The sequence below is a fragment of the Erythrolamprus reginae genome, chromosome 2 (assembly GCF_031021105.1).
Source record: "Erythrolamprus reginae isolate rEryReg1 chromosome 2, rEryReg1.hap1, whole genome shotgun sequence".
NCBI lineage: Eukaryota > Metazoa > Chordata > Lepidosauria > Squamata > Dipsadidae > Erythrolamprus > Erythrolamprus reginae.
Genome location: NC_091951.1, coordinates 95,145,776 through 95,170,049, shown reverse-complemented (window position 1 = coordinate 95,170,049; position 24,274 = coordinate 95,145,776). Strand labels below are relative to the sequence as shown.

The following is a 24,274-nucleotide window of genomic DNA, read 5'->3' as shown; positions in this document are numbered from 1 at the left end:
TGTCAACCAAATAGATGCATTTAGTAGCATATTTCACTGAAAATAAGACCTAACCGGAAAATAAACCCTAATGCATCTTTTGTAGCAAAAATAAGACCAAATCTTATTTTCAGGGAAACATGGGTACATTGGACAGCCACTGATCCCCGCCCCCCACTGGGACCAAACCTGACTTTCTAATAACTGAAAAAATCAAGATGCTGGTTTCTTTTGGCAAAGGTTAGCAGGCTATGTGCAAGTGCTTGCATTAAATGCACCTTCAATTGCACGTGTGCATCTGGCTAGTCCTGCTGTTAGTTCGTTGTTCTTGCTCTTTGTCTGGGTTAGAAATGCTAGGTCACCTCTTGGTGATTGACAGCCCCTGCTGGATTAACATAGTAACTCCAGCTTCCCTTTGTCCCTGGTTGGCACCAAACAGTCATGTTTGCTTTGGGGCCCACCTGTGTGCTCAGTCACATCTGGCTTCTGCCACTGGTCAACTTTCTCCTGTGTAAAGTAACCCTTTAGTGACACTCCCTTGATGTTGACCTCCGACTTCTATTTTAGGGAGATGAGTAGAGTTTCCTGTCCCAGCTACGTTGTTTGCTAGGGATAGGAGTTAAATTACATTTCCTGTTCCCAGTCTACTCGTCCAGTGATTTTCAACCTTTTTTGAGCCGCGGCACATTTTTTACATTTACAAAATCCTGGGGCACACACCAACCAAAATGACACTCTAACATATTATACATATAGTTAATAATATAGTTTCTAAATGTATTTATACTCACTTAATGTGAAACCTGGGCCTGTTTCAATGAACACAAAAGGGATATCCTGGCGAGGAATGGTAGTTTGGGGACCCATGTTTAATTTCCCCACGGCACGCCTGACCATGTGTGTGGCGCAGAACAGTGGTTGAAAAACACTGTTCTAGTCTCGTGCTTTTGGGGGCTTCTCCACTACTTGATCACACTGAAAAATAGAATTTGTGTTGTCTAATCCAGAACTTGTTTGTTGGCTTTTTCCTCTTTTCTATCTCGGGGAAAAACCTCTGCCTCCCAAAAGTATTTTTTTAAAACCCTCCACATTTAATTATTTTAATCAACAGGCCTACCTGTGTACCAATATCCTCAGTTTTGGGACCAATTTTGAGTCCTCGGAGAGGGGTGGCATACAAATCTAATAAATAATAATAATTATTATTATTATTATCATCATCATCATCATCATTGGTCTTCCTTTCTGCGTTTGCTTATGAAGCAGACTGCTGAACTTAAGTGTGCTTGCTCTTCACAGTTCACTTCCTTTGTTGTGATGATAGAGTGATAATATCTTAATTATTGCAGGCTAATCGCCACCAGTGTGTTGGGCCTTGTGTAGCTTGATTTATCGCGGTCTAACAAGGGAAGACTAGCTGGCTCAGCAGAGGAGTTGGCTGCCTTCCCAGCTGCCTCCAGCCTTGCTTCTCCATCAGGCTATCTAAGGTGAAGCAACTTTTTAAAATGCAGTAACCAAACAGCCTGGAGATGTTTCAGAGAATTTTTTTTTTTTTTGGAATATGGATGCTGTAGTGGTGATAAAGACAGACAACTAATATTAAAGTACGTTTCTCCAACACTCTGTGGCCTGCACTGGCTGCCGATCAGTTTCCGGTCTCAATTCAAAGTGTTGGTAATGATCTTTAAAGCCCTATATGGCATCGGACCAGAATACCTCTGGAACCTCCTTCTACTGCATGAATCCCAGCGGCCGGTAAGGTCCCACCGAGTTGGCCTTCTCCGGCTCCCGTTGACTAAACAATGTCATTTGGCGGGCCCCAAAGGAAGAGCCTTCTCTGTGGCGGCCCCGGTCCCCTGGAATCAACTCCCTCCAGAGATTAGAACTGCCCCCACCCTCCTTGTCTTTTGCAAATTACCTAAGACCCACCTGTATCGCCAGGCATGGGGGAACTGAGATACCTCCCCCAGGCTTTTACATTTTATGTATGGTATGTGTGTGTGTTGTATGGTTTTTAAATGATGGGTTTTTTAGATGTTTTTTAATATTAGATTTGTTTCCATTGTAACATTGTTATTTATTGTTGTGAGCCACCCCGGGTCTTCGGAGAGGGGCGGCATACAAATCTAATAAATTATTATTATTATTATTATTATTATTATTATTATTATTATTATTATGAAAATACCTTTGCTGCTTTTTTTTTTAAACCCCACATAATGCATCATGAGATTAATTGGCTTGAAACTAGGTCACACCTTCCCAATGCTGCACCTGACCCAGGTACCCTTCAAGTGCCATGTGTTTGCTTCACCTTAATAACCTGTAATAAATTTTCAAGTAAGATATGGCAGGCTACGAGCAGGTGCTGTCCTTACTTCTGATATCCGCTGTTGAGATCTTATACTTAGCTTTCCAAGAGGCCAGCTGAGGTGACACATTTTCTCAGGCAGCTAAGCACGTTGAAGCCATTTTAAGTCTACATTTCTGGCAGCTTCTCTTTCAGAAGGAATTGATAGAAGCGACTGCAGCAGGCAGGCATGGCTTTTTTGACCTGGGTGCCCAAATGATGGAAATTCCACAGCCAGAATGGATGGTTTCGTAGAAGTTATGTAGTGATGACTCCAGACCCAGAAGGGTAATTATCTGTAGCTGGTCCCTGAAGTCTGAAAAGCATTAAGAGCTTCTTTATCTTTTAAGTCTACTATTTGCTTTATTGGAACTACCTTTTTAAGAGTGATGTTTTATTCCTACATTGTTTTTGTTTTTAGTACTACGCCTGAGCAGACATTTATACCACATAGCTCAGATTCTGAATAGGATTACAGTAATACCTCGTCTTACGAACTTAATTGGTTCCCGGAGGAGGTTCGTACAGCGAAATGTTCATAAGACGAAACAATGTTTCCCATAGGAAACAATGTAAAATCAATTAATGCATGCAAGCAAAAAAACAACAACGCAAAAACAGCACTCCGCTGGGCGCCGCCGCCCAGCTGTCACCTTTTGAAACAGCCAGGCGCTTCTCGGTGTTCTCCCGAATGCCGAACCCAGAAGTTCAGCAAAAGTTCAGGTTCGGGTTCAGGTGGCCGCCAAGAAGCCCCGCTGCCCGGCTGTCGCCTTTTGAAACAGCCAGGGGGCTTCTCGGCATTCTCATGAACGCCGAACCCGGAAGTTCAGCAAACGTTCGGGTTCGGGAGGATGACAAGAAGCCCCACCGCCCGGCTGTCAGCTTTGCAAAAGAGCCGCGGAGCTGTTGGCTGGTCGGGAGGTTCAAACGGAGGTGGGGAATCCCAATAGGGCATTCCATGGGCGGAGCTTTGATGTCACAGAGACGTCCTTCCTGGCCGGCCGAAACGTGGACTCCAGGAAGGATGTCTTCGTGATGTAAAAGCTCCGCCCATGGAATTCCCTATTGGGATTCCCCACCTCCGTTTGAGCCTCCCGACCGGCCGACAGCTCCGCAGCTCTTTTGCAAAGCTGACAGCTGGGCGGCAGGGCTTCTCAGCGGCCTCCTGAATGCCAAACCCAGAAGTTCGGCAAAAGTTCGGGTTCGGGAGGACGCCGGGAAGCCCCCAGGCTGTTTCAAAAGGCGACAGCCGAGCGGCGGGGCTTCTCAGCGGCCAACCAAACCCGAACTTTTGCCGAACTTCCGGGTTCGGCATTCGGGCGGGTTTGTAAGGCGGAAAAGTTCATAAGAAGAGGCAAAAAATTTCCGAACCCCAGGTTCATATCTCGGAAAGTTCGTATGACGAGGGGTTTGTATCACGAGGTACTACTATATTTGTCATCATAAGTTTAGGCTTTTATCTGGGTATTGAGCAAAGCCCTGGTCCTTTAAAGTCAGAGAGAGTTGATTGGGTTTCTACTTTTTTCTTTCTTATTTTTTGCTCTTAGTACCAATTATCTCTTAGTCCAGACCTTCAGTATTTATCAGCAGAGTGTGCCAAAGCTGATAGGGCTAACTTTATTTAAAGGCCACGAGCACGCTCATTCTTGTCTGCTTGTAACAGAGCTATTTGGGAATGTGAAGAGATGGGATGGCATTTATTCTGGCTTTAGGTGAGTAGAAAAAAAATTCTCTGCTACAACCACCTTTTTAAATCTTCCCTGTTGTAGGTTTTTGGCATTTTTTACACCAGAAGGATTGTAGATTCATTGATCATTAACTGTTCTGTCTTGTGTTAACTTTTGGGACAAATATTTTATACGATTATAGATTAGAAGGAGAAATTACAGGATATTATTGAAAGAGATATATTGTTTGGGACAATGTATTTTTGTTCAGCGTCTTGATCTAGATCTTCAGTACGTGTGGTTCCAGAACCAGCCTTGGTGAACCATATTCTGACTTTCATGTTGCATATTGCTTAATTTTGCTTGTGATATCATTGTCAGTAACTTTCATAGTTTATTCTTTTATGTGTGTGAAGTGGGCAGCTGTTTGAATTGCCCTTAAGCTTGGAGTTGATCAGTTGGATAATTTGTCTATGTTGTATTTTTGTATACCGTAAGGTACAGTCATTGCTATTTCTTGATTTACTTCTAAAGCATAATATAAATAGTAATGTTACTGATGAAAAGAAAAAAAACATATATCTATCCTAAGATTAAAAAAAACAGGAAATAGTATAAGGGCAGACTAGATGGACCATGAGGTTTTTTTCTGCCGTCAATCTTCTATGTTTCTATAAAATGCATTGTAGCTTAGAGTGGTAAGAGTAGAAAGTAAATGGAGAGGGGCGTGGCCAAGCACCATGGTGACACGGAGCTCTTATGCTCCACTGGGAAACCCTGATATCCATGTCACCTGGGGACCAGGTTCGATCAGAACCAGGTCAGAACCACCCTGGAGGGATGGTGAAGAAGGGAGACACCACCGGCGATCCGGGAAGGGACGGCAAACCCATCCAGGAGCCAATAAAGAGCTCCTGATCTGTGACACTAGAAAACTGCTTGCTACAAGCTATTCAATTTCATATAAGAATTAAATTTAACATACATATTTAAGGATAATTAATTATATAATGAATCAATAATTTGGGGAACGTATAATTATATTATAGATTGATATATTTGAAGCATTAGAGGGTAAGACATAGTACAATGAATAATGAATTTGTTCAAATTTTGAAATTGGAAAAGTATCTGCCTTCTCTTGTACTGTATAAGATATAAAATATTTAATATGAATTGACATTTCTTTTTTGAAAATAAGTACGGTAATTGTGGAATTTTTTAGGGGCATTTAGTTATGAGAAAACAGGTGTTTAGAATAACAAAGGAAGAGTAAGGAACAAAGCACAATGGCTTTGATTTACTATGCAGGAGAGAATAATTAGCAGAGAAAGTTAATAATAGAATTTAAAATTAATTGGAGAATGAAACAATCTGTAAACCAGGTGATGAAATTAGACAAAGGAGGCAGCACGACATATACCAAGAATAATAGATATGAAATTAAGTAGTATTAATGATATTTAATAGATGATATGTCTTTATTAAGTTGTATGGACCTATATGATGTATGTTATTTTAGTGAGGAGAAAAATAATAAGAAAAAAATCTTTGTAATTAAAACTATCCACCCAGGAAAGGATTTAGAGAGTGTAAGAGAAAGTAGGAAAGAAGGAGAGAAAGGAGAAGAGTAGAAGGAGAGGTAGAGAAGGAAGGAGGAGGAGATGGTAGGAGGGGAGAGAAGGTTTAAGGAAGTAGAGGTGGAATAGCCACCTGAGATAGAAGGAGTGGAGTGGAGATAGGGAAGATTGAGAAGGACTGAAAAATAAAATTAAAATTGGAATGTAACTTAGGGTATTGTACTAATGTTTTTAAGTGAAAATTTATGTGTATTGATTTCTATTGAAAATTTTTAAGTGGGAAAAAAGTAGAAAAAATAAATCCTAATATACCTCGCAGGCCATATACCTCAACCTTCAACAGTCTCCCTTTCAATATGAAGCACTCATTGAGGAATGCTGATTTATTAAGCACTCTTTATAAACTGAAGATTTAAAAAATATCTACATGTTCTACAAACAGCTACATTATCTCTGTTATTCCATCGCAAAAATGCCAAAAGATTTTTCAGGTACAAATACATGTTGCAATAATCATTATTTAGTCATCTTTTAGTAGGTTGGTGAATTGCTCTATGAAATAGTGAGTATAATATTACTACTCTTGATTTTTAGATTTCTGGTCAGGGATAGTAACATTTGTGGTGGTCTTGTCACCAGCTTGCTGTGATTATATATACGTCCTGGCAAATTATTTCTTGGTAAATTGTCTTTCCCCTGGAATAAAGATAATCCACTTCAGATACAAATGCACATTTGTTAGACAAGGTCTGAATTTATTGTAAGTGATCAATTGTGATCTTCCTTATGTTTTCCTCTAGGTGCTCGTAGCAACCCCAAGATGGAGTCTCCAGCAAGTGATGATGAAGCAGCTAGTGAAGTGCTCAGTCATTACAGCAGTGCCAGTGAAAGTGCCAGTATAGCTGAGGAAGTGACTGGTGAGTGCCTGTGCATCTTATACAGCAAATGTTGCCTAAGCTCCGCCCTTGGGCCCACCCTTGCACTTCTGGCTTCCTAGCAATTTTCTTCCTTGCAGCAAACAGCCTGGTCAGCTTCAGCACAAGCAGCCGCTTGGCAGTTGGATTGGCCTCCTAGAATACCACCGATCAATTGTTCCAGCGTCTGCTGTGTACTCCATTTTTGGCCGCCATGTGTCCTGTTTTTGGCCTATCCTATTCTAGAAATTGCCATTGCAGCCAAATGGCGGAAGCGATCCCCAGTACCTAGAATGGCACAAAAAGGGGACATTTGGAGGTGACAGCCCTTCATGGCATCGGACCAGAATATCTCCAGGACCACTTTCTACTGCACGAATCCCAGTGACCGGTTAGGTCTCACAGAGTGGGCCTTCTCTGGGTCCCATCGACGAAACAATGTTGGCGGGGCCCAGGGGAAGAGCCTTCTCTGTGGCAGCCCCGACCCTCTGCAATCAAACTCCCCCCAGAGATTAGGACCGCCCCCACCCTCCTCACCTTTTGCAAACTCCTTAAAACCCACCTCTGCCATCAGGCATGGGGAAATTGATTCCCCTGGGCCGTTCCCGCTTCATGTATTGTTTTTGTCTGGGATGTATGACTGTTTTTATATTAAGGGTTTTAAATTGCTTTTTAACTATTGGATTTGTATTGTGTTTTTTGTTGTGAGCCGCTCCAAGTCTCCGGAGAGGGGCGGCATACAAATCTAATAAATAAATAAGCTGTGATGGGCTGCGGCAATCCGCAGCTGATGTGTGGTATTCTGGGAAGCTGATCAAACTGCCAATGCTTGTGCTAAATCAGGCTGTGCTAACACTGACCGCGCTGTTTGCTGCAAGGAGGCAAATTGCTGGGAGGCAGAGGCAGATTTTTTTTTCTTGTTTTCCTTCCAAAAGCTAGGTGTGTCTTATGGTCCGGAGTGTGTTATAGTGCAAAAAATATGATAAATTTTGGAATTAAAAACCAGGGCTCTAAAAATGCCTTACCTGGAATTTATTGACAAACTGATGGCCTGAATGACTTTCAGCTGAATAGTTTTAAAAATTGTTAGCATTTTATGGCTATTATTACAATCTTATCCGTTACTAATTTCATCTGAACTAATTCTTTTAAAACAAGATCACAGGTGGGTAACAATGTGTAGTTCAAGAACTGCCAAAAGCCTATTGAATGAGTGGAACAAAAAGCTTGTTTGAACTGCTCGGATAAAGAATCCTTTTTGCAGTTCTGCAAGTACCATTCAGACCTGATTTCGAACCCTTGTCCTCTGTAGTGTAAGGTTGCAGGAATTCTAGGTTCTGAGTCTGACTGGTCTAGTACAGCTTTGATCTTTTTTCTTTTCTTCTGTTGTGGTTCTCAGGAGGGGAAGCAGTAGATGAGCAAGCACAGCAAGAGGAGATGGAAGATAAACTGAAAGAATGCATTGACAATGTGATGGACAAAAGGTGAGATACATATACTCTTGGGTGCCCAGAGCCCAAATTAGTATTTAATTGTGAAACCAAAACTTTGTAAACTTTATCCAAAATATCCAAACTATTTTATTTTGAAATGAATCTGCTGTAAGTAGACATGCACGTTGTTTTTGGTAATCAGTGACATGTATTATTTTCCAATAGCCTTTTCGTAATTTTATTTAATGTAGCTGCACCATGTAGTCAATTTAGTGATGGCTCCACCTTCTGTCTCATCTTGAATAGTGAGGCAGACTGAGCAGCTGGTAGACTGATAAGGTGACATCTGAATTTGACACATCAGTTCTTCTCCCACAGGCTCCTGCCCCTTCTGCCTATAGTTCAAAACTGGTGGAAAATAAAATTGGACAGGGCAAAATCTCTCACAAATTTAATCAGCAACAAACGGGCAATTCTGCCCATGGTTTGCTTGCAAATTTGGGAATTTGAGCTGTGGTATGGATTTTGATTTTGTTTGGCCCAAATATTTATTTGGGGCAGGATCTAAATGAGGAAGAATTGTCTTGTTGTGTAGAACTCTTGTTTCTTAAAAGTCAGAAGTAGCGTCAGGCTGCATGCTAAGAATTATTATTATTATTATTATTATTATTATTATTAATTAATTAAATTTGTATGCCGTCCCTCTCTGTAGACTTGGGGCGGCTCACAACAATAGTGACAAAACAATATGTAATACAAATCTAATAATTTAAACTAAAAACCCATATTTTAAAAACATGCACACAACACATCATACATAAACAATATAGGCCTGGGGACGGCAGAGGTGGGTTTTAAAGAGTTTACAAAAGGCAAGGAGGATGGGGGCAGTTCTAATGTCCGGGGGGAGCTGGTTCCAGAGGGTCGTGGCCACCACAGAGAAGGCTCTTCCCCTGGGTCCCGCCAAACGACATTGTTTAGTCGACGGGACCCGGAGAAGGCCAACTCTGTGGGACCTAACCAGTCGCTGGGATTCGTGCATCAGAAGGCGATCCCGGAGATATTCTGGTCCGATGCCATGAAGGGCTTTATAGGTCATAACCAACACTTTCAATTACGACCGGAAACTGATCGGCAACCAATGCAGACTGCGGAGTGTTGGTGTAACATGGGCATACCTGGGGAAGCCCATGATTGCTCTTGCAGCTGCATTCTGCACGATCTGAAGTTTCCGAACACTCTTCAAAGGTAGCCCCATGTAGAGAGCATTACAGTAGTCGAACCGCGAGGTGATGAGGGCATGAGTGACTATGAGCAGTGAGTCCTTGCAACAAGGTGTAGGCATAGAAGAAAGAATAATGGGAACACTTCTTCAACACAGAACTGAATATGTTTTTCAGTCCATTCACTGACTCTTGAGATATATTAAGTTCTGTGCAATTTTTTTACCTTTAGGAAATTATACTGTCATTTCCTGTTTTGAGGAGGTTTTTTTAATAGTTTTGCCTCTGGCAAATATCTGGAATTAAGGCTTGTACCAATAGAAGAAAATATATGTAAGTCAGACACAGTAAGACTGTGGAGTCCTTAGTGCTCTCTGAGCTTGTTTGTTTGCCTGCAGATGTTTCATTATCTAATTAGGTGACATCATCAGTGCTGGTAATTGTGGGGTTTGTTGCCTTTTTCTGTACAGTAGTTTGCTGAGTTCTTTTCATAACACATGGACATACTTCAACATGAACATGGACTACTCATGGACAGAGCCAACCATAGTTTCAGCTAGGAGCTTCATCCTAGACCAGTGACGGCAAACCTATGGCACACAGGCGGCATGCAGAGCCATATCTGCTGGCATGCAAGCCATTGCCCTAGCTCAGCTCCAGCATACCTGTGTGTGCCAGCCAGCTGATTTTTGGCTCGCACAGAGGCTCTGGGAAGGCGTTTTTGGCTTCCAGAGAGCCTCGGGGGGGGGGTGTTTTTACCCTCATCTGGCTCCAGGGAAGGCTTTGTAGCCTGGGGAGGGCAAAACACGAGCCTGTTGGGAAACAGGCTGTTTCCATCCTCCAGAGGGCAGGGGAAGCTGTTTTTGCCCTTCCCAGGCATTGAATTATGGGTGTGGGCACTCACGCATGCACGATAGCATACACACATGCTTTTTTGGCACTGGAGGAAAAAATAGTTCACCATTACTGTCCTAGACCAAACCAAATCACAAAAGACTAGGGAATTCTTTGAAGCTTGGCATTCAGACTAATCGGGCATCAATAGATATATATGAGCTAAAACAGTGTTTCCCAACTTTGGCAACTTAAAGATACTTGGACTTCAACTCCCAGAATTCCCCAGCCAGCATTTGCTGGCTGGGGAATTCTGGGAGTTGAAGTCCAGGTATCTTCAAGTTGACAAAGTTGGGAAGCACTGAGCTAAACCACATTTACACACCCTTCAAATGAGACAATTAAAAATATCTGAGGAAACAAAAATAACCAGAACACACCCTCTTTAGCAACCAGCATCCAAATAAACAAGGATTGATTCTAAGCAACCAAGCATAACACAGTACTCTAATTGAGGAAATAACTAGGGGAAAATCATATCCTCACCTTCATGCAAATGACCTACACTGCTGAGAATGCAAATGACCAGCTGTTTGCAAAGAGTAATAAATCCTTCCATTCCCCACCATCCAGTCAGAGCTGAAGGAGCTTCTTGGATGAGAAGTGAAACATCTTCAAAGAAAAACCAGAAAGTCCAGTTGCCTCTTGAAAAAGCATCCTTGGGACAACCATGACCTGGATGACAGAATTTCCATAGACATAAACAGGAAGCGAACCCCATACTCACTAGCACTTAGGATGATACTTAACCAAGTAATGAAACATCTGCAAACAAACAGCCAAGCTCAGAGATCACCAAAGGTTTCACATTAAAATTTGGATTCTTCCTCCCATTGGTTTTTAGTTCTTCTGGCCCTTCCCAGCCAAGAGCTAGTCCTCACCTATCCGTTCACAGAGGATGAGCACTATTCATTCGGGGGTGCTGCTCTCCTACCTCCCTTGTGGTTTTTATTTTTCATTTTTGTTAAATACACAGGATTGTGGAATAATAATAATAATAATTATTATTATTATTATTATTTATTAGATTTGTATGCTGCCCCTCTCCGTAGACTCGGGGTGGCTCACAATAACAATAAAACAATATACCGTACAACAAATATAATAATTTAAAAGTCACTAAAAAGCCCCTTATTTAAAAGCAAAAACATACACACAAACATACCATGCATAAACTGTATAGGCCCGGGGGAGATGTCTCAATTCCCCCATGCCTGACAGCAGAGGTGGGTTTTAAGGAGTTTACAAAAGGCAAGGAGTGTAGGGGCAATTCTAATCTCCAGGGAGAGCTGGTTCCAGAGGGTCGGGGCTGCCACAGAGAAGGCTCTTCCCCTGGGTCCCGCCAAACAACATTGTTTAGTCGACGGGATCCGGAGAAGGCCAACTCTGTGGAACCTAACCGGTTGCTGGGATTCATGCAGCAGAAGGCGATCCCTGAGATAATCTGGTCCGGTGCCATGAAGGGCTTTATAGGTCATAACCAACACTTTGAATTGTGATCGGAAACTGATCGGAAACCAATGCAGACTGCGGAGTGTTGGTGTGACATGGGCATATTTAGGGAAGCCCATGATTGCTCTCACAGCTGCATTCTGCACGATCTGAAGTTTCCGAACACTCTTCAAAGGTAGCCCCATGTAGAGAGCATTACAGTAGTCGAATCTCGAGGTGATGAGGGCATGAGTGACTGTAAGCAGTGAATCCCGGTCCAGATAGGGCCGCAAGTGGTGCACCAGGCGAACCTGGGCAAATGACCCCCTCGCCACAGCTGAAAGATGGTTCTCTAATGTGAGCTGTGGATCGAGGAGGACGCCCAAGGGGGTCTGAGGGGGTCAATAATTCCCTCCCCCAGGGTAATGGACAGACAGATGGAATTGTCCCTGGAGGCAAAACCCACAGCCACTCCGTCTTATCAGGGTTGAGTTTGAGTCTGTTGACACCCATCCAGACCCTAACAGCCTCCAGGCACCGGCACATCACATCCACTGCCTCGTTGACTGTATGAAGCTTCACTCAAACTTGCTTGCCCCTCTCAATTGTGTGTAATTCATTTTATTTACATAAGACTTTCACTTGGAGATCCGAGTTTCCTTTTAGCACATAGGAAACTTGAAGCTTTGCTAAAATCATTACCGCCCCAGCCCAACTTGGCTCAGTGCAGATCCATTGAAAAGATATGGCAAAAGTTCGCACAGCAATCTGCACTGCCCAAATTACAGCTGCCCTTATGGCCAAGACTTCTCAGTTGTGCAGAGTGAAATCTGGACAATAACTTCTCACTACTACTACTACTCCTTTTAACCAAAAAAAACCCCCAAAGTCAACACAATCCTATATCATAGGTCTTCAAACTTGGCAATTCCCAAGACTGGTGGACTTCCAACTCCTAGAATTCTGGGAGTTAAAGTGTGCAAGTCTTAAAGTTGTTGTTATTATTATTATTATTATTGTTATTATTGTTATTTAGATTTGTATGCCGAGGTTGGGGACCCTTGCTCTATATGCTGATAACTGAGCGTATCCAGAATTTTTTAAGTTGGCAAATTTTGCCCATTGGTTCTTTTTGAGAAATCTTGGGTTAAATAATTCATTATATTTGAGCATCATTAGCATTCATGGTGATTGAGGGAGGGGATTTCACAGACATGATTTAATCTCTCATTTCCTTTCTCTCTTTCTCACCTTTCAACTCACCACCTTTTTTGACCTTCTAGTGCCAAGACCCGTCAGGTTGCCCTCGAGAACCTGCGGCTAGCATTCTCCTCCAAGACGCTCTTTGACTTTCTGTTGGAACGCAGGCTCACCGTCACAGATTCCTTAGAGAAGTGCCTGAAGAAAGGTGGGCTTCCCAAGATGTCAGGCTTTGGGATTATGATGATGATGATGATGATGATGATGATGATGATGATGATGTCAGTACACCACAGCAAACGAGATCACTATGCTGGATTTCGTATTTCATCACCAGTCGGGTGCTTCCCAAGCACCTAGGACTGTGTGATGTAGCGGCGAATTATGTTTGCCGATCCCAGTAAAGCGGCCTTTTGCAATTGACAGATGGAGATTTTGTCAATTCCGATGGTTTTCAAATGTTCGCTGAGATCCTTTGGCACTGCGCCCAGCGTGCCAAGTACCACTGGGACCACTTTCACTGGCTTATGCCAGAGTCGTTGCAGCTCGATTTTTAGATCTTCGTATTTCACTAATTTCTCTAGCTGCTTCTCCTCAATTCTCTATTATTATTATTATTATTATTATTATTATTATTATTATTATTATTAATTGCACAATCAGCCAGATGTTGAGACTGGGTTTGGTATTTTTGTGTCCTTACCAAGGAACTGGGATATGCAAATCTGGATGTTTGACAGTGTTACAGATATCGTTGCTGGATGGGAGCAGTTCCAAGTAAAACTGCCTTCTGCAATTGACTGATAGCAAATTTGTCAGTGCCAATGATGGTGTTCAAGTGGTGCTCCAGTCGATTTGGGACTGCACCCAAGGCGCCTATGACAATTGGTACTATCCTTGCTTGCTTTTGCCATAGCTATTCTATTTCTATTTGCAGGTTTTTGTATTTTGTTAACTTGAATCACTGCAGTCAAAGTACTTCAGATAATTTAGTTTGAATGGCAGAATCAAACATCTGCTTCAAATTTCTCCCATTATAAATCATTTGGACTTGAAATAGTGTTAATTGGTTGTGTTGCTAGTTCTTAAGTTTGGCACTTTTTAACATGACCCTTTTTGTAATTGGACACTTGGAACTAGTAAAATGCTTGGCATATCAGATGTGAACTCACCCATCATTGCAAAGATCTTGTAAGATAAGTTGGTTTCTGAAGCTGTGGGGTGGGGTGGGAGGTGAGGCTGCCTTGTTCACCAATTAAATGTTCAGCAAGAGCTCCTGTCTTTTGTACATTGTCTTATCTTCATTCTCTTAAGTGCCCCCACTTACATGGAGAACCTAGGAGGTGGTATCCTTTTGGGAAGGCTCAGTTAGCTTTATAATAGCTATGAATGCAGATATAATTCCCATTATCAGACTGAAAAGAGAAGGTAATGGCATTTCAGTAATGGCAAATCATGTTTTTAAATGCTTAATAAAAGGGGAATGAAGACAGGAATGAAGCACCTTTAGAAATCAAAGGTGTCTCTCAAAAGTCATAAACTGGTTTTCTTCCATCTATGCTGAATTAGCGTAGAGATGTATAGGATCTCCTGTGTTTGATGACCAAGGAATAAAACATTTTCCATATTAATGTTTGGATTCATTTACATCAGACATGCATGTGTCTGCGGCCTTGGTTTAGTTTTTGACATTCCCTTTATGTCCTGCAAGTCACTCATTGTCTTAAATTAAATTTAAAAAAAAAGATTTGACTGTCCCTATATTGAAAGGATACCACACTGTGTTTCCGTGTCTTCACTGTATCCAGTTTCCTTTTGCTTCCAGTGTTTGGGATGTATGTTGTCTGCTTTTTTCTGTTCTGGTGTGGAGCCCTTGAATAGTTCTGTATCTGTTCTCCCTGCCAGGTAAAGGGGAGGAGCAGGCCCTTGCTGCTACTGTTCTTACACTACTGTGCCTTCAGATGGGCTCAGGGCCAGAAGGTGAGGAGGTCTTTCGCAGCCTGAAGCCGCTCCTCATCACCATCTTGACTGACTCCTCGGCCAGCCCTGTTGCTCGTCAGAGTGTGAGTATGGCCTTTTGCCTCTGGTTTGCAGCAAAGGGTGCTGCCTATGGGAGGGAGATACATCAGAATACAGTGGTACCTCTACTTGCAAACTTAATTCGTTCCATGACCAGGTTCTTAAGCAAAAAAGTTTGTAAGAAGAAGCAATTTTTCCCATAGGAATCTGTTACTGTGTCTCGGTGCAGCCTTGTGCGAAACCCCCGACATACACACAGCAGAGTTATAGCAGTGGTGTAGTCGTGTGGTCCAGCCAGTAAAAGACACAGACTTAGTATTTAACAAAGTATTATTTACATATGTACAACACGAAGTAGCAAAAGATTACAAACCGCACACAGCCACACATAGCTAAGAATATCACAGAGTAAACTCCCCCCACAGGGAAAGGTACTGGCACCCTCTTATGGCCAAACTAGTCAAAGCTCTTAAAGACATATTACAACTTTACAGTTATAAACTACCATTGGTAGTTTAATACATGGCAATCCCAAAACCAGGTCAGTACCACGTACTAACAGAATCAGTGTAAATAATGTGTGCGATTGGGGAAACCACAGGGAGGGTGGAGGCCCTGTTTCCTCCCAGGAGATTCCTAGAGAGGCCCCACAGAGGCTTCTCCTTGCCTTTTCCGGCCCTGTTTCCTCCCAGGAGATTCCTAGAGAGGCCCCACAGAGGCTTCTCCCTGCCTTTTCCGTCTCTGTTTCCTCCCAGGAGATTCCTAGAGAGGCCCCACAGAGGCTTCTCCTTGCCTTTTCCGGCCCTGTTTCCTCCCAGGAGATTCCTAGAGAGGCCCCACAGAGGCTTCTCCCTGCCTTTTCCGTCTCTGTTTCCTCCCAGGAGATTCCTAGAGAGGCCCCACAGAGGCTTCTCGCCTGTTTCCTCCCAGGAGATTCCTAGAGAGGCCCCACAGAGGCTTCTCCCTGCCTTTTCCGTCTCTGTTTCCTCCCAGGAGATTCCTAGAGAGGCCCCACAGAGGCTTCTCGCCTGTTTCCTCCCAGGAGATTCCTAGAGAGGCCCCACAGAGGCTTCTCCCTGCCTTTTCCATTTACAGTTTCGGAGGCTCGGGTTTGTAAATGGGAAATGGTTCTTGAGAAGAGACAAAAAAAATCTTGAGCACCCGGTTCTTATCTGGAAAAGTTCATAAGTAGAGGCGTTCTTACTTGCTCTGAATGATTTAACCTTTCCTTCCTTCTCTTATTTTGTCTCCCCACTGACAGTGCGCAACTGCTCTCGGGATGTGCTGCTATATTGCTGCTGCAGATATAGAGGTATGCCAGTGTTTCTCAATGCTTGGGCTCGCTGGTTGGAATTAGCAGAGGGCTAGTTTTCCCCACTGGGGAAGACTACTTTAACTGGATGACATTACCTAGTCTGGCCATGGAATCTCTGCAAGCAAACAACCAAGCTCACAGAGCAGCCCAAAGCTGTAAATGGCAGACTTTCCCTTGCAGTTGTCTCCATGTCTCTCCTTCTCAGGTGCATTATGTGAGAACATGATGATGTTCTTCATCCAGGATGTCTCCTAAAGAGAAACAGAATTTTGGAATGTTCCGACTCTCTTCATTAACAGTCAAACTTTTGAGGAGGCTCTGGAGAAGATAATGTTTAATTTTCTGTTAATTCCTGCCAAAGTTCTGGAATAGAATGGAAAAAGCATAATTTTTATGAAGAATTTTATGAATTCTAAGAATAATTTCTGTACACACACACACACACATACATCGTATTTTTCGGAGTATACCTTAGTTTTGAGGGAGGAAAGCATGGTGAAAAATTATGCCTCTGCCTTCTAGCAGTTTGTCTCACAACAAACAATACAGATAATATACACTGTTTCCTGTGTGCCTGACCCATAGATATAGCAAAGAATTCCAGAAATGTACATTATGGAAGTATATTAATGCCAGAAAGTTTTCTTAAATGTAGTCACACTAATTCTTCCCAATTATTTAAATAGATCTACTCCAAACATGACTAATCAGGGCTTAACTCCATTGCCTTACCTTAATACTAAACAGGACACTGTTAGATTTCAGATTATACTTGTACAGATGCTATTAAAATTGATGTGGCTTTCTGGAAGTATACATTATTCTCTGCTATTTAAAAGAAGATGCACTGGGTCTCACCTGCAGCCTTCTGAATCAGCTGTGGGTCAGGAGACTGATAATCATTTTCTTGTGCTAATCAGACTCTGCACTGTTTGTTGCAAAATTGATAAATTGGTGCAAGGCAGAGGCCAAAGGGTGGGGGTGGCTGGGTGGGGGCTACAGTCGGTATATAAGACACACCAAAGCTTTCACCCTCTTGGGGGGGGGTAAAAAGGTGCATCTTATACTCCAAAAATACTGTACATTAACTTATTAAATGTTTATGCTTCCCATCTCCCTACAAAGTGACTTATTATGCTATATTAGAAGGTCTTGTTTATTGATTCCTTTTTTATCCTACGTTTATTAAGGAGACTTAGTGGCTGTTTTCATTTTAGAACAACTCTTTAGGATAGATCAAGAAACAGTGACTGACCCTAATTGCCTGATGAAATTCACAAGACAATGTGAATCAGCTCTTCCTCTAAGTCGACAATCACGTAAATCATGTTGTCTTCTTATCCATCATGTACCAGGAGCTTTCAAGATGTATGACACAACTGTTTTCACCTCTTTAACCCCAGAGCTATCTGGGACAGTTGAGGCCCACCATATCTGATAGGCATTAGATTGAGGAAGAGAATGTGTCCATTATACCACGTGGACTACTTGGAAGGCATAGTGGTTAGGATTTAAACATGAGCTTATTGAATCCCTGTCCCTAAATTTTGCCAAGTATAGATTAGCTGTTGGAGTAGTCAATATTTGTCAGGATCTGGACGCCATCACTAATAACGTTAATTAGAGTTTGTTCTAGCTTATTGCATTTTTATTTGTGAGAATTGACTGGCTGTTCTTTTTTTCAGGATCTGGTATCCTGCATGGTCTGCCTGGAAAGTATCTTTGGCACTTCATGCAGCCAGGATGCCAGCTTGGCACCTTCCCACCACAGTCCTCTGCTCCAGATCTTGCATTGCAATGCGCTTCAGTCTTGGTCGCTGCTCCTCACCATCTGTCCAAGCACCCAGATTAAGAAGATCCTGGATGAGTGAGTTGATTGATCTTATCAGGCAGCATTTTTTGATTTGATTTGATTTGTATGCCGCCCCTCTCCGTAGCCAACTTTCTTCTTAAGTTACAAATACATCCTTCATTCTAACTGGCATATAGAAACCAGGATTTAGTGTTTCACGGTAGCGAATCCACAATTAGTTTTGCGTAGACCAGTCATGGTGGACCATATTTCCCTTAGGTGCCAAAAGCGTGCGCGCACACGCTATTGCACACGCTCTTGCACACGCTCGGATGCCCACACCCATAATTCAATGCTGCCCCACTCCCATGCATGTCTGCATAATCTCCCCCATTCCCACTTCATGTGGGCTCCATTTTTCGCCCTCCCTAGGCTCCAGAGTCTTCCCTAGAGCCTGGGAAGAGCGAAAACGCCTTCTCCCATTCCCACCCAGAGACCCTGGCCAGCACACACATACATGCTACCGCTGAACTAGGGCAATGGCTTATGTGCCGGCAGATATGGCTACGCATGCCACCTATGGCACCCATGCCATAGGTTTGCCATCACTGACCTAGATCTTCTAGATGCAAAGAACGGGATGATTGTTAAAAAAAAAAAAAGATATAGCACCAACCTCTCTGAAAAATAACTGAGTGATTATGATAATTCTTCCCTTCATTGTTTCGTTATTCATCCTTAACTATTTTCTTCCACAGACATTTACCTAAACTGCCCCTGATGCTCTCCAGTGATAATGTCAACCTGCGGATTGTGGCAGGTGAAACAATTGCACTTCTATTTGAACTGGCCCGGGACATAGAGGTATGAAATTACTATTCTAATTCTTTCAGGTATATATGCACAAAATGCACAAAAACATATAATTCTGTATTGAGCATTTTCCAGTCAAGGTGCCTTATAGTCTCATTAAGTTCAGACATAATGTTAGTGGATAGAGAGCAATTATGGGGCCCATTAGCTTCGCAGGTATATCCAATTGCCATTCTGAACTTCCCAGTAGTGTGTCCTAATTTCACCACACATATGCACTAGATAGGCAGGTGGGGTGCATGCAACGATGTGCAAGATTTTGGAGTCACTAGGGGCCAAGCACATGCAGGGGGATGACCTGTAGAAGAGAAGTAGCAAGAGAGAGGCAAGAGAGAGTCAAAGAGAAAGCTTGAATGCAGGCTGTTTAAAGGATATATTTGAGGGTGAGGCTTGAATCAAGTCTAGGTCAAACCGCACATATACCCTAATGTTTTGAAAACAATGAGAGAAAAGTCACAAGCTTAGTCAGGAACATGCCAGAGTTGAGAACAGAGGAGACAGGAATGAGAAAGCATGAAACTAGAGCATAAGGCTATATGCTGAAGTTGCTTCCAGCAACAAAAGGAAGTTTTTATGTGGCTTAAATCCTCTTCCCAGTATGATGCACAGCATAAAGGTTTTTTTTTAATTATTTATTTATTTATTTATTTATTTATTTATTTATTTATTTATTTATTTGATTTTTATGCCGCCCTTCTCCTTAGACTCAGGGCGGCTTACAACATATTAGTAATAGCACTTTTCAACAGAGCCAGCCTATTGCCCCCACAATCCGGGTCCTCATTTTAGGCAAGCTGTCTGGGGAATTCTGGGAGTTGAAGTCCGCCAGTGGCCAAGATTGGAGGCCCCTGTAGTAGAGGAATGGCTGGCCACTGATGAATCTGCAGGCCCAGAACCCAACTGGGCTTATTCTACATACACTTGAAACCTAGCCTTGGACCATGACACCCAGGATGGCTAGCAGAAGTATTGTGGTCCATGGGGCTCATTGTAGTGGTTTAGATGAATTAATGTAGATAAGTCATAACTTTGGATTTAATATCATTGACCTCTAACTTACTTAAGCAGAATGATCCCTGGCCAAAACTGGACCTTAAATTGCTCATTATTGAATAAAAAGCCCCCTCACTCCATATTTGTGAATCTGTATTCTCATTAACAGCCTGTGTTAAATCAATAGATACCATTTCCTTTTTGTAATTAGCTAAATGTGAGTATGATCAATTTGTTTGCACAGAAGATCCTAAGAACCAGAACCAAGGCTGGAAGCTCTTTAATTTTACCTGATTTCGAGGGAGGCCCCATCCCCTCCTGCATTGCTGAAATCCTACAAACAAACTAAATGTGGCAAGTTTTCAGTTATCTCACTTCAAGAGGTGTGAGATGCTATGCAATATTAATAATAATCTCTCCGTATTTTGATCATGTTTATGTTCAAGCCTATTTTAAAGGTTTAAGTAAAACCTATTTTAATTAAGGCAGATATAGATTATATTTTGAGAAAGTCATAACCAACCCAGCATCCGCTGTAGGCCGCTCACTTTTATACGGAAGAGTAAAATATTAAAATGATAAGTATAATATCAAAACCCATCTCTGTCCTCAAGCTTGGGGGAACTGAGACACTTTCCCCTTGCCTATGTAGTTTCTGTGCACAATATGAATGTATGTATGCTTTTATCTATTGGGGTTTCTCTTTTAGATTTTTATATGTATAATTGCTATTTTAGATTCTAATTATTAGATTTGTCATTATGTATTGTTTTTATCACTGTTGTGAGCCACCCTGAGTCTACGGAGAGGGGCGGCATACAAATCTAATAAATAATAATAATAATAATAATAATAATAATAATAATAATAATAATAATAATAAACATTTGAAAGAGGTTGACTTATTCTTTTCTTCCCGGGCAAGATGGGGCTGCCTTTTGCTCTTTGACCGCGTCCTCTACAGTTAAGCTTAAGGTTTAACAACTGTCTTCATTGTTGGCCCCAGGAGGATTTCTTTTATGAGGACACTGACCTGCTGTGCACCAAACTAAAAGCCTTGGCCACGGACAGCAACAAGTATCGAGCCAAAACAGACCGACGCAAGCAACGCTCCATCTTCCGTGATGTCCTGCATTATATTGAGGTGCCTCTTCCTGTCAGTCAGCGCTTAACAAACACTACAAAAGCTCTGCTAGCTGGAACTGTGGGAGGTTGGATGGGAGATGTTTCTCCTCCCCGCCTCACCCCCCTTTGTTAGCAGGGCTTATGGCTGTTTGTTTTTCAAAAGATCCTCCGGCAGTTTTATGTCAGTTCCTTATGCTCTCATAATCCCAGATGTCAGAAGTATTCAAGGGAGAATCATCTGTCAGGAATGATGCTTTCATTTTTGCCATGAGGAGGGGACCTGATGACTTGAATGTGTCTTCCAGCTGTAATCCAGATGGTGACTGTTCACTTTTGAGGAACAAATACTCAGCACGTTGAGAGAAATTTCCTCCTTTTTCGTGTCAGCTAAATGTTCCATGGCTGAAGTTTGGGTATACAGTGATCCCTCGATTTTCGCGACATCGATCTTCGCGAAACGCTATATCGCGATTTTTCCCACCCGATGATGTCACTCTCTTCCTTTCTCATCTTTCTTTCTCTCTCTCTTTCTCTATCTTGCTTCTTCCTCTCTCACACTCTCTTCCTCCCTCTCTCAACTCTTTCTTTCCTTCTCTCTCTTTCTCTATCTCTCCCCCTCTTGCTCTCGAGCGGCGGGCGGCAGGCGGGCGGCGGGCGGGCAGCAGCGAGGAGCCGAAGATCGGGGTTTCCCCTTTGCGTGGGCGGCGGGGAAGACCCAGGGAAGGTTTCTTCGACCGCCCAGCAGCTGATCTGCTCGGCAGCGCCGCAGCAGCGAGGAGCCGAAGATCGGGGTTTCCCCTTTGCGTGGGCGGCGGGGAAACCCCGATCTTCGGCTCCTCGCTGCTGCGGCGCTGCTGAGCAGATCAGCTGCTGGGCGGCCGAAGAAACCTTCCCTGGGTCTTCCCCGCCGCCCACGCAAAATCCACCATCTGCGCAGATGGTGTTTTTACTTCCGCACCACTATATCGCGAAAAATCGAGTATCGCGAGGGGTCTTGGAACGTAACCCTCGCGATACTCGAGGGATCACTGTACCATAGTAAATAGGTCCCAGTATCTACCTTGAAATGCTATTTGTTCTGGAAAGGAAGAACATCTGTTAGGGGATTCTCCGTACTGAAGGAGCGGGTCCAGCAGTCACATGGGTTGCTCATGTCCAATCCGGTGGAACTGAGCCTAGTGTTAAAAAAGCTTGCTGGATCCGCCCCTTCCCCAGAATTCGCTCAGTTCGCATATCCTGCGGTTGTATTGTGATAGCTCGTTCAACATTCTAACACCTTCCCTTCGATCTTTCCTTCAAAAGTAGTAAGAATTGTTTATCCTTATTTGTTTACTTGCACTAATAGCGCCAGCCGTTTGTGGCTCGGCTTTTTTCCTTGGGAGAAGTTGCGGTTTCGTTTCCCCCCGGCTGTTTTGCCGTTTACGATCCCCGCTGCCGTTTGTGGATTCCTTTAATCCTTTGGCCTGGAGGTCTTGGTGCAAGTATTGCTTCACTGATTCATTATAGTATCATTGTTAAAGGGCTTAAGAAATACCTCCTGCGGAGTGAGACGCTTGTTTCTAGTCTCCTGGACTTAGTCGATCGCTTCCCCTTTAAGAATTCTATTACGGAGCGATTTTTCGGCGCGAAGGCCTTCGCGCCCTTTTTAAATTTAGGCCTCTCGTGTTGGCCTTCTGCCAGCCGCGTAGGCCTCAGTCCACCGCTTGGATCCCGGAGTGGGCTTTGGGACGCTCAGGCTTAATTCTCCACCGGCTAAGCCTCCAACCAGAGTGCCTTGGTTACTTTAATTAAAGTTTAGGGAGGCTGGCCACGCTGTATTTGGGGACACGAACTCTGGGTTTGCCCAGATTGCCCTCAAGTCTCAGCAGCTCCGAGGCCTCGGAGCAGGATCCATTCCTCTTGGGAAGTCCTTGAAATTCTTCTCCCTAATTATTCAGTTATTTGGCTCAGCCTTGTCTTCTGTTAATTGTCAGACTATGGCTACTTTTCCCAAGAGAGGCACCACTCAAGGTCCCAGAGAGGCCAGGCCTACAGGCGATGAGATTACCAGTATCCCCCAGGCCTCGACCTCCTCTTCTTCAGGGGCCCGCCCCTCGACCAAGGTCACCAGGGCTGAGAAGAGAAGGGACCTAGCCCTACAAAGAATCCATGAACAAATCAGCAAAGCGTTTGAAAGTTCAGGCCCAAGTACTCAGTAGTCAAGACCCCCCAGAGGCTTCTAACCTGCCTCCTTCTGGGGTCCCTGTGTTATCTCTGGATGAGCCAAACCTAGACAGACCCCAACCTAACCTATGGGGAATAGGTCCAGAGGAACCAGATATTATTGAAGATTCCCCCCAGCCAGGATCCTCCCAGGCCTTCAGGGATTCTTCTGCCATTCCTGCTGATATTTCTAGTTTACCTCCTGAATTCCAATCTATTTTTTCTGTGTTATCCAAGGCCATTGATGCTAAATTCTCTACCATCAATGCGCTTCCCTTACCTCCTCCACCTCCTCGTCCCTCCCGCCCCTTGGGTTCTTCCCCAGCGGTTAGAGCTCCTATTCAGGATGAATCAGATTCCTCTCAGGACGAATATGACGATATGGAGGAGGATGAGGATCCCTTTCAAGGCCTCTCAGATGATGAGGAATCCCAAATAAAGGTTCCTTCTCCAATTACTATTTTTCCTTCTCAATTGTTCAAATCTCTCCTCCTCAAAGCTAGAATTTCTACGGGATTGGCGGCCCAGGAGAAACAGGCCTCCACATCCACTGATCCCCCGGAGGAGAATTTACCTTACTTCACAGAGGAACAGGAGGATAACGAGGTAATTCCTATGCCTAAATTGTTTAAAGATGCCTTACTTAAGCAGTGGGACTTCCCAGCCTCTGGGCTTAATCCCTCAACCAAGGACAAAAAATTGTTCAAACTCTCCTCTTCCTATGAGGAGCTCCTATCCTTTCCTAAACCGGATGAACCTGTCAAGATCCTTCACTCGGCGGCTGCTGTGCCAGGCGAAGCAGAGGAAGTCCTCCGCCCAGAGGACAAGCGGATTGAACAAATGCTCAAAAGAGGATTCACCGCAGATTCCTGGGCCATTAAAAGTTCTGCAGCGGCTTCCTTTTTCTCCAGAGCCATGCTTCTGTGGCTTCGCCAACTTCAACAGCATATTCCTCCCGATGACTTGAGAGGTCAACAAGACTTCAACAAGGTCTTTGCAGCTGCTCAGTACGTGGCTGATGCCACTTTACAATCTACTAGATTTTCTGCTAAGTCTATTGCAGCTTCTACAACGGCAAGAAGACTCCTATGGCTTCGCCCTTGGCAAGCAGGAGTACGCCAGAAGTGGCAGTTATCTCTGGGACCCTTGAAGCGCGACCTTCTTTTCGGGGATCTTCTGGATCCACTCCTCACGGAAACCACGGACAAGAAGAAAGTATTGGGTCCAACCACCAAAAAGGCTACCAAAACGCAGTCCTTTCGTCGCCCAGGGCGTCAGCAAGAT

At 43.4% G+C, this 24,274-nt stretch overlaps 1 protein-coding gene across 2 annotated transcripts in view; it reads left to right on the top strand.

The window, feature by feature from the left end:
- Nucleotides 1-24,274, top strand: part of IFRD2 (interferon related developmental regulator 2) — a 48,343-nt gene that overhangs the window by 13,629 nt on the left and 10,440 nt on the right. The window contains exons 1-9 of one of the 2 annotated variants that reach the window (XM_070738763.1): nucleotides 3,937-4,041; nucleotides 6,377-6,493; nucleotides 7,890-7,974; nucleotides 12,755-12,879; nucleotides 14,577-14,734; nucleotides 15,952-16,002; nucleotides 17,691-17,872; nucleotides 18,556-18,661; nucleotides 20,670-20,807. In XM_070738763.1, coding sequence (XP_070594864.1) covers nucleotides 4,020-4,041; nucleotides 6,377-6,493; nucleotides 7,890-7,974; nucleotides 12,755-12,879; nucleotides 14,577-14,734; nucleotides 15,952-16,002; nucleotides 17,691-17,872; nucleotides 18,556-18,661; nucleotides 20,670-20,807 — 984 coding nt within the window. In that variant the 5' untranslated portion in view covers nucleotides 3,937-4,019. Of the gene's footprint in view, nucleotides 1-3,936; nucleotides 4,042-6,376; nucleotides 6,494-7,889; nucleotides 7,975-12,754; nucleotides 12,880-14,576; nucleotides 14,735-15,951; nucleotides 16,003-17,690; nucleotides 17,873-18,555; nucleotides 18,662-20,669; nucleotides 20,808-24,274 lie in introns of those variants that run through there. The other variant, XM_070738762.1, reaches the window with a different exon arrangement.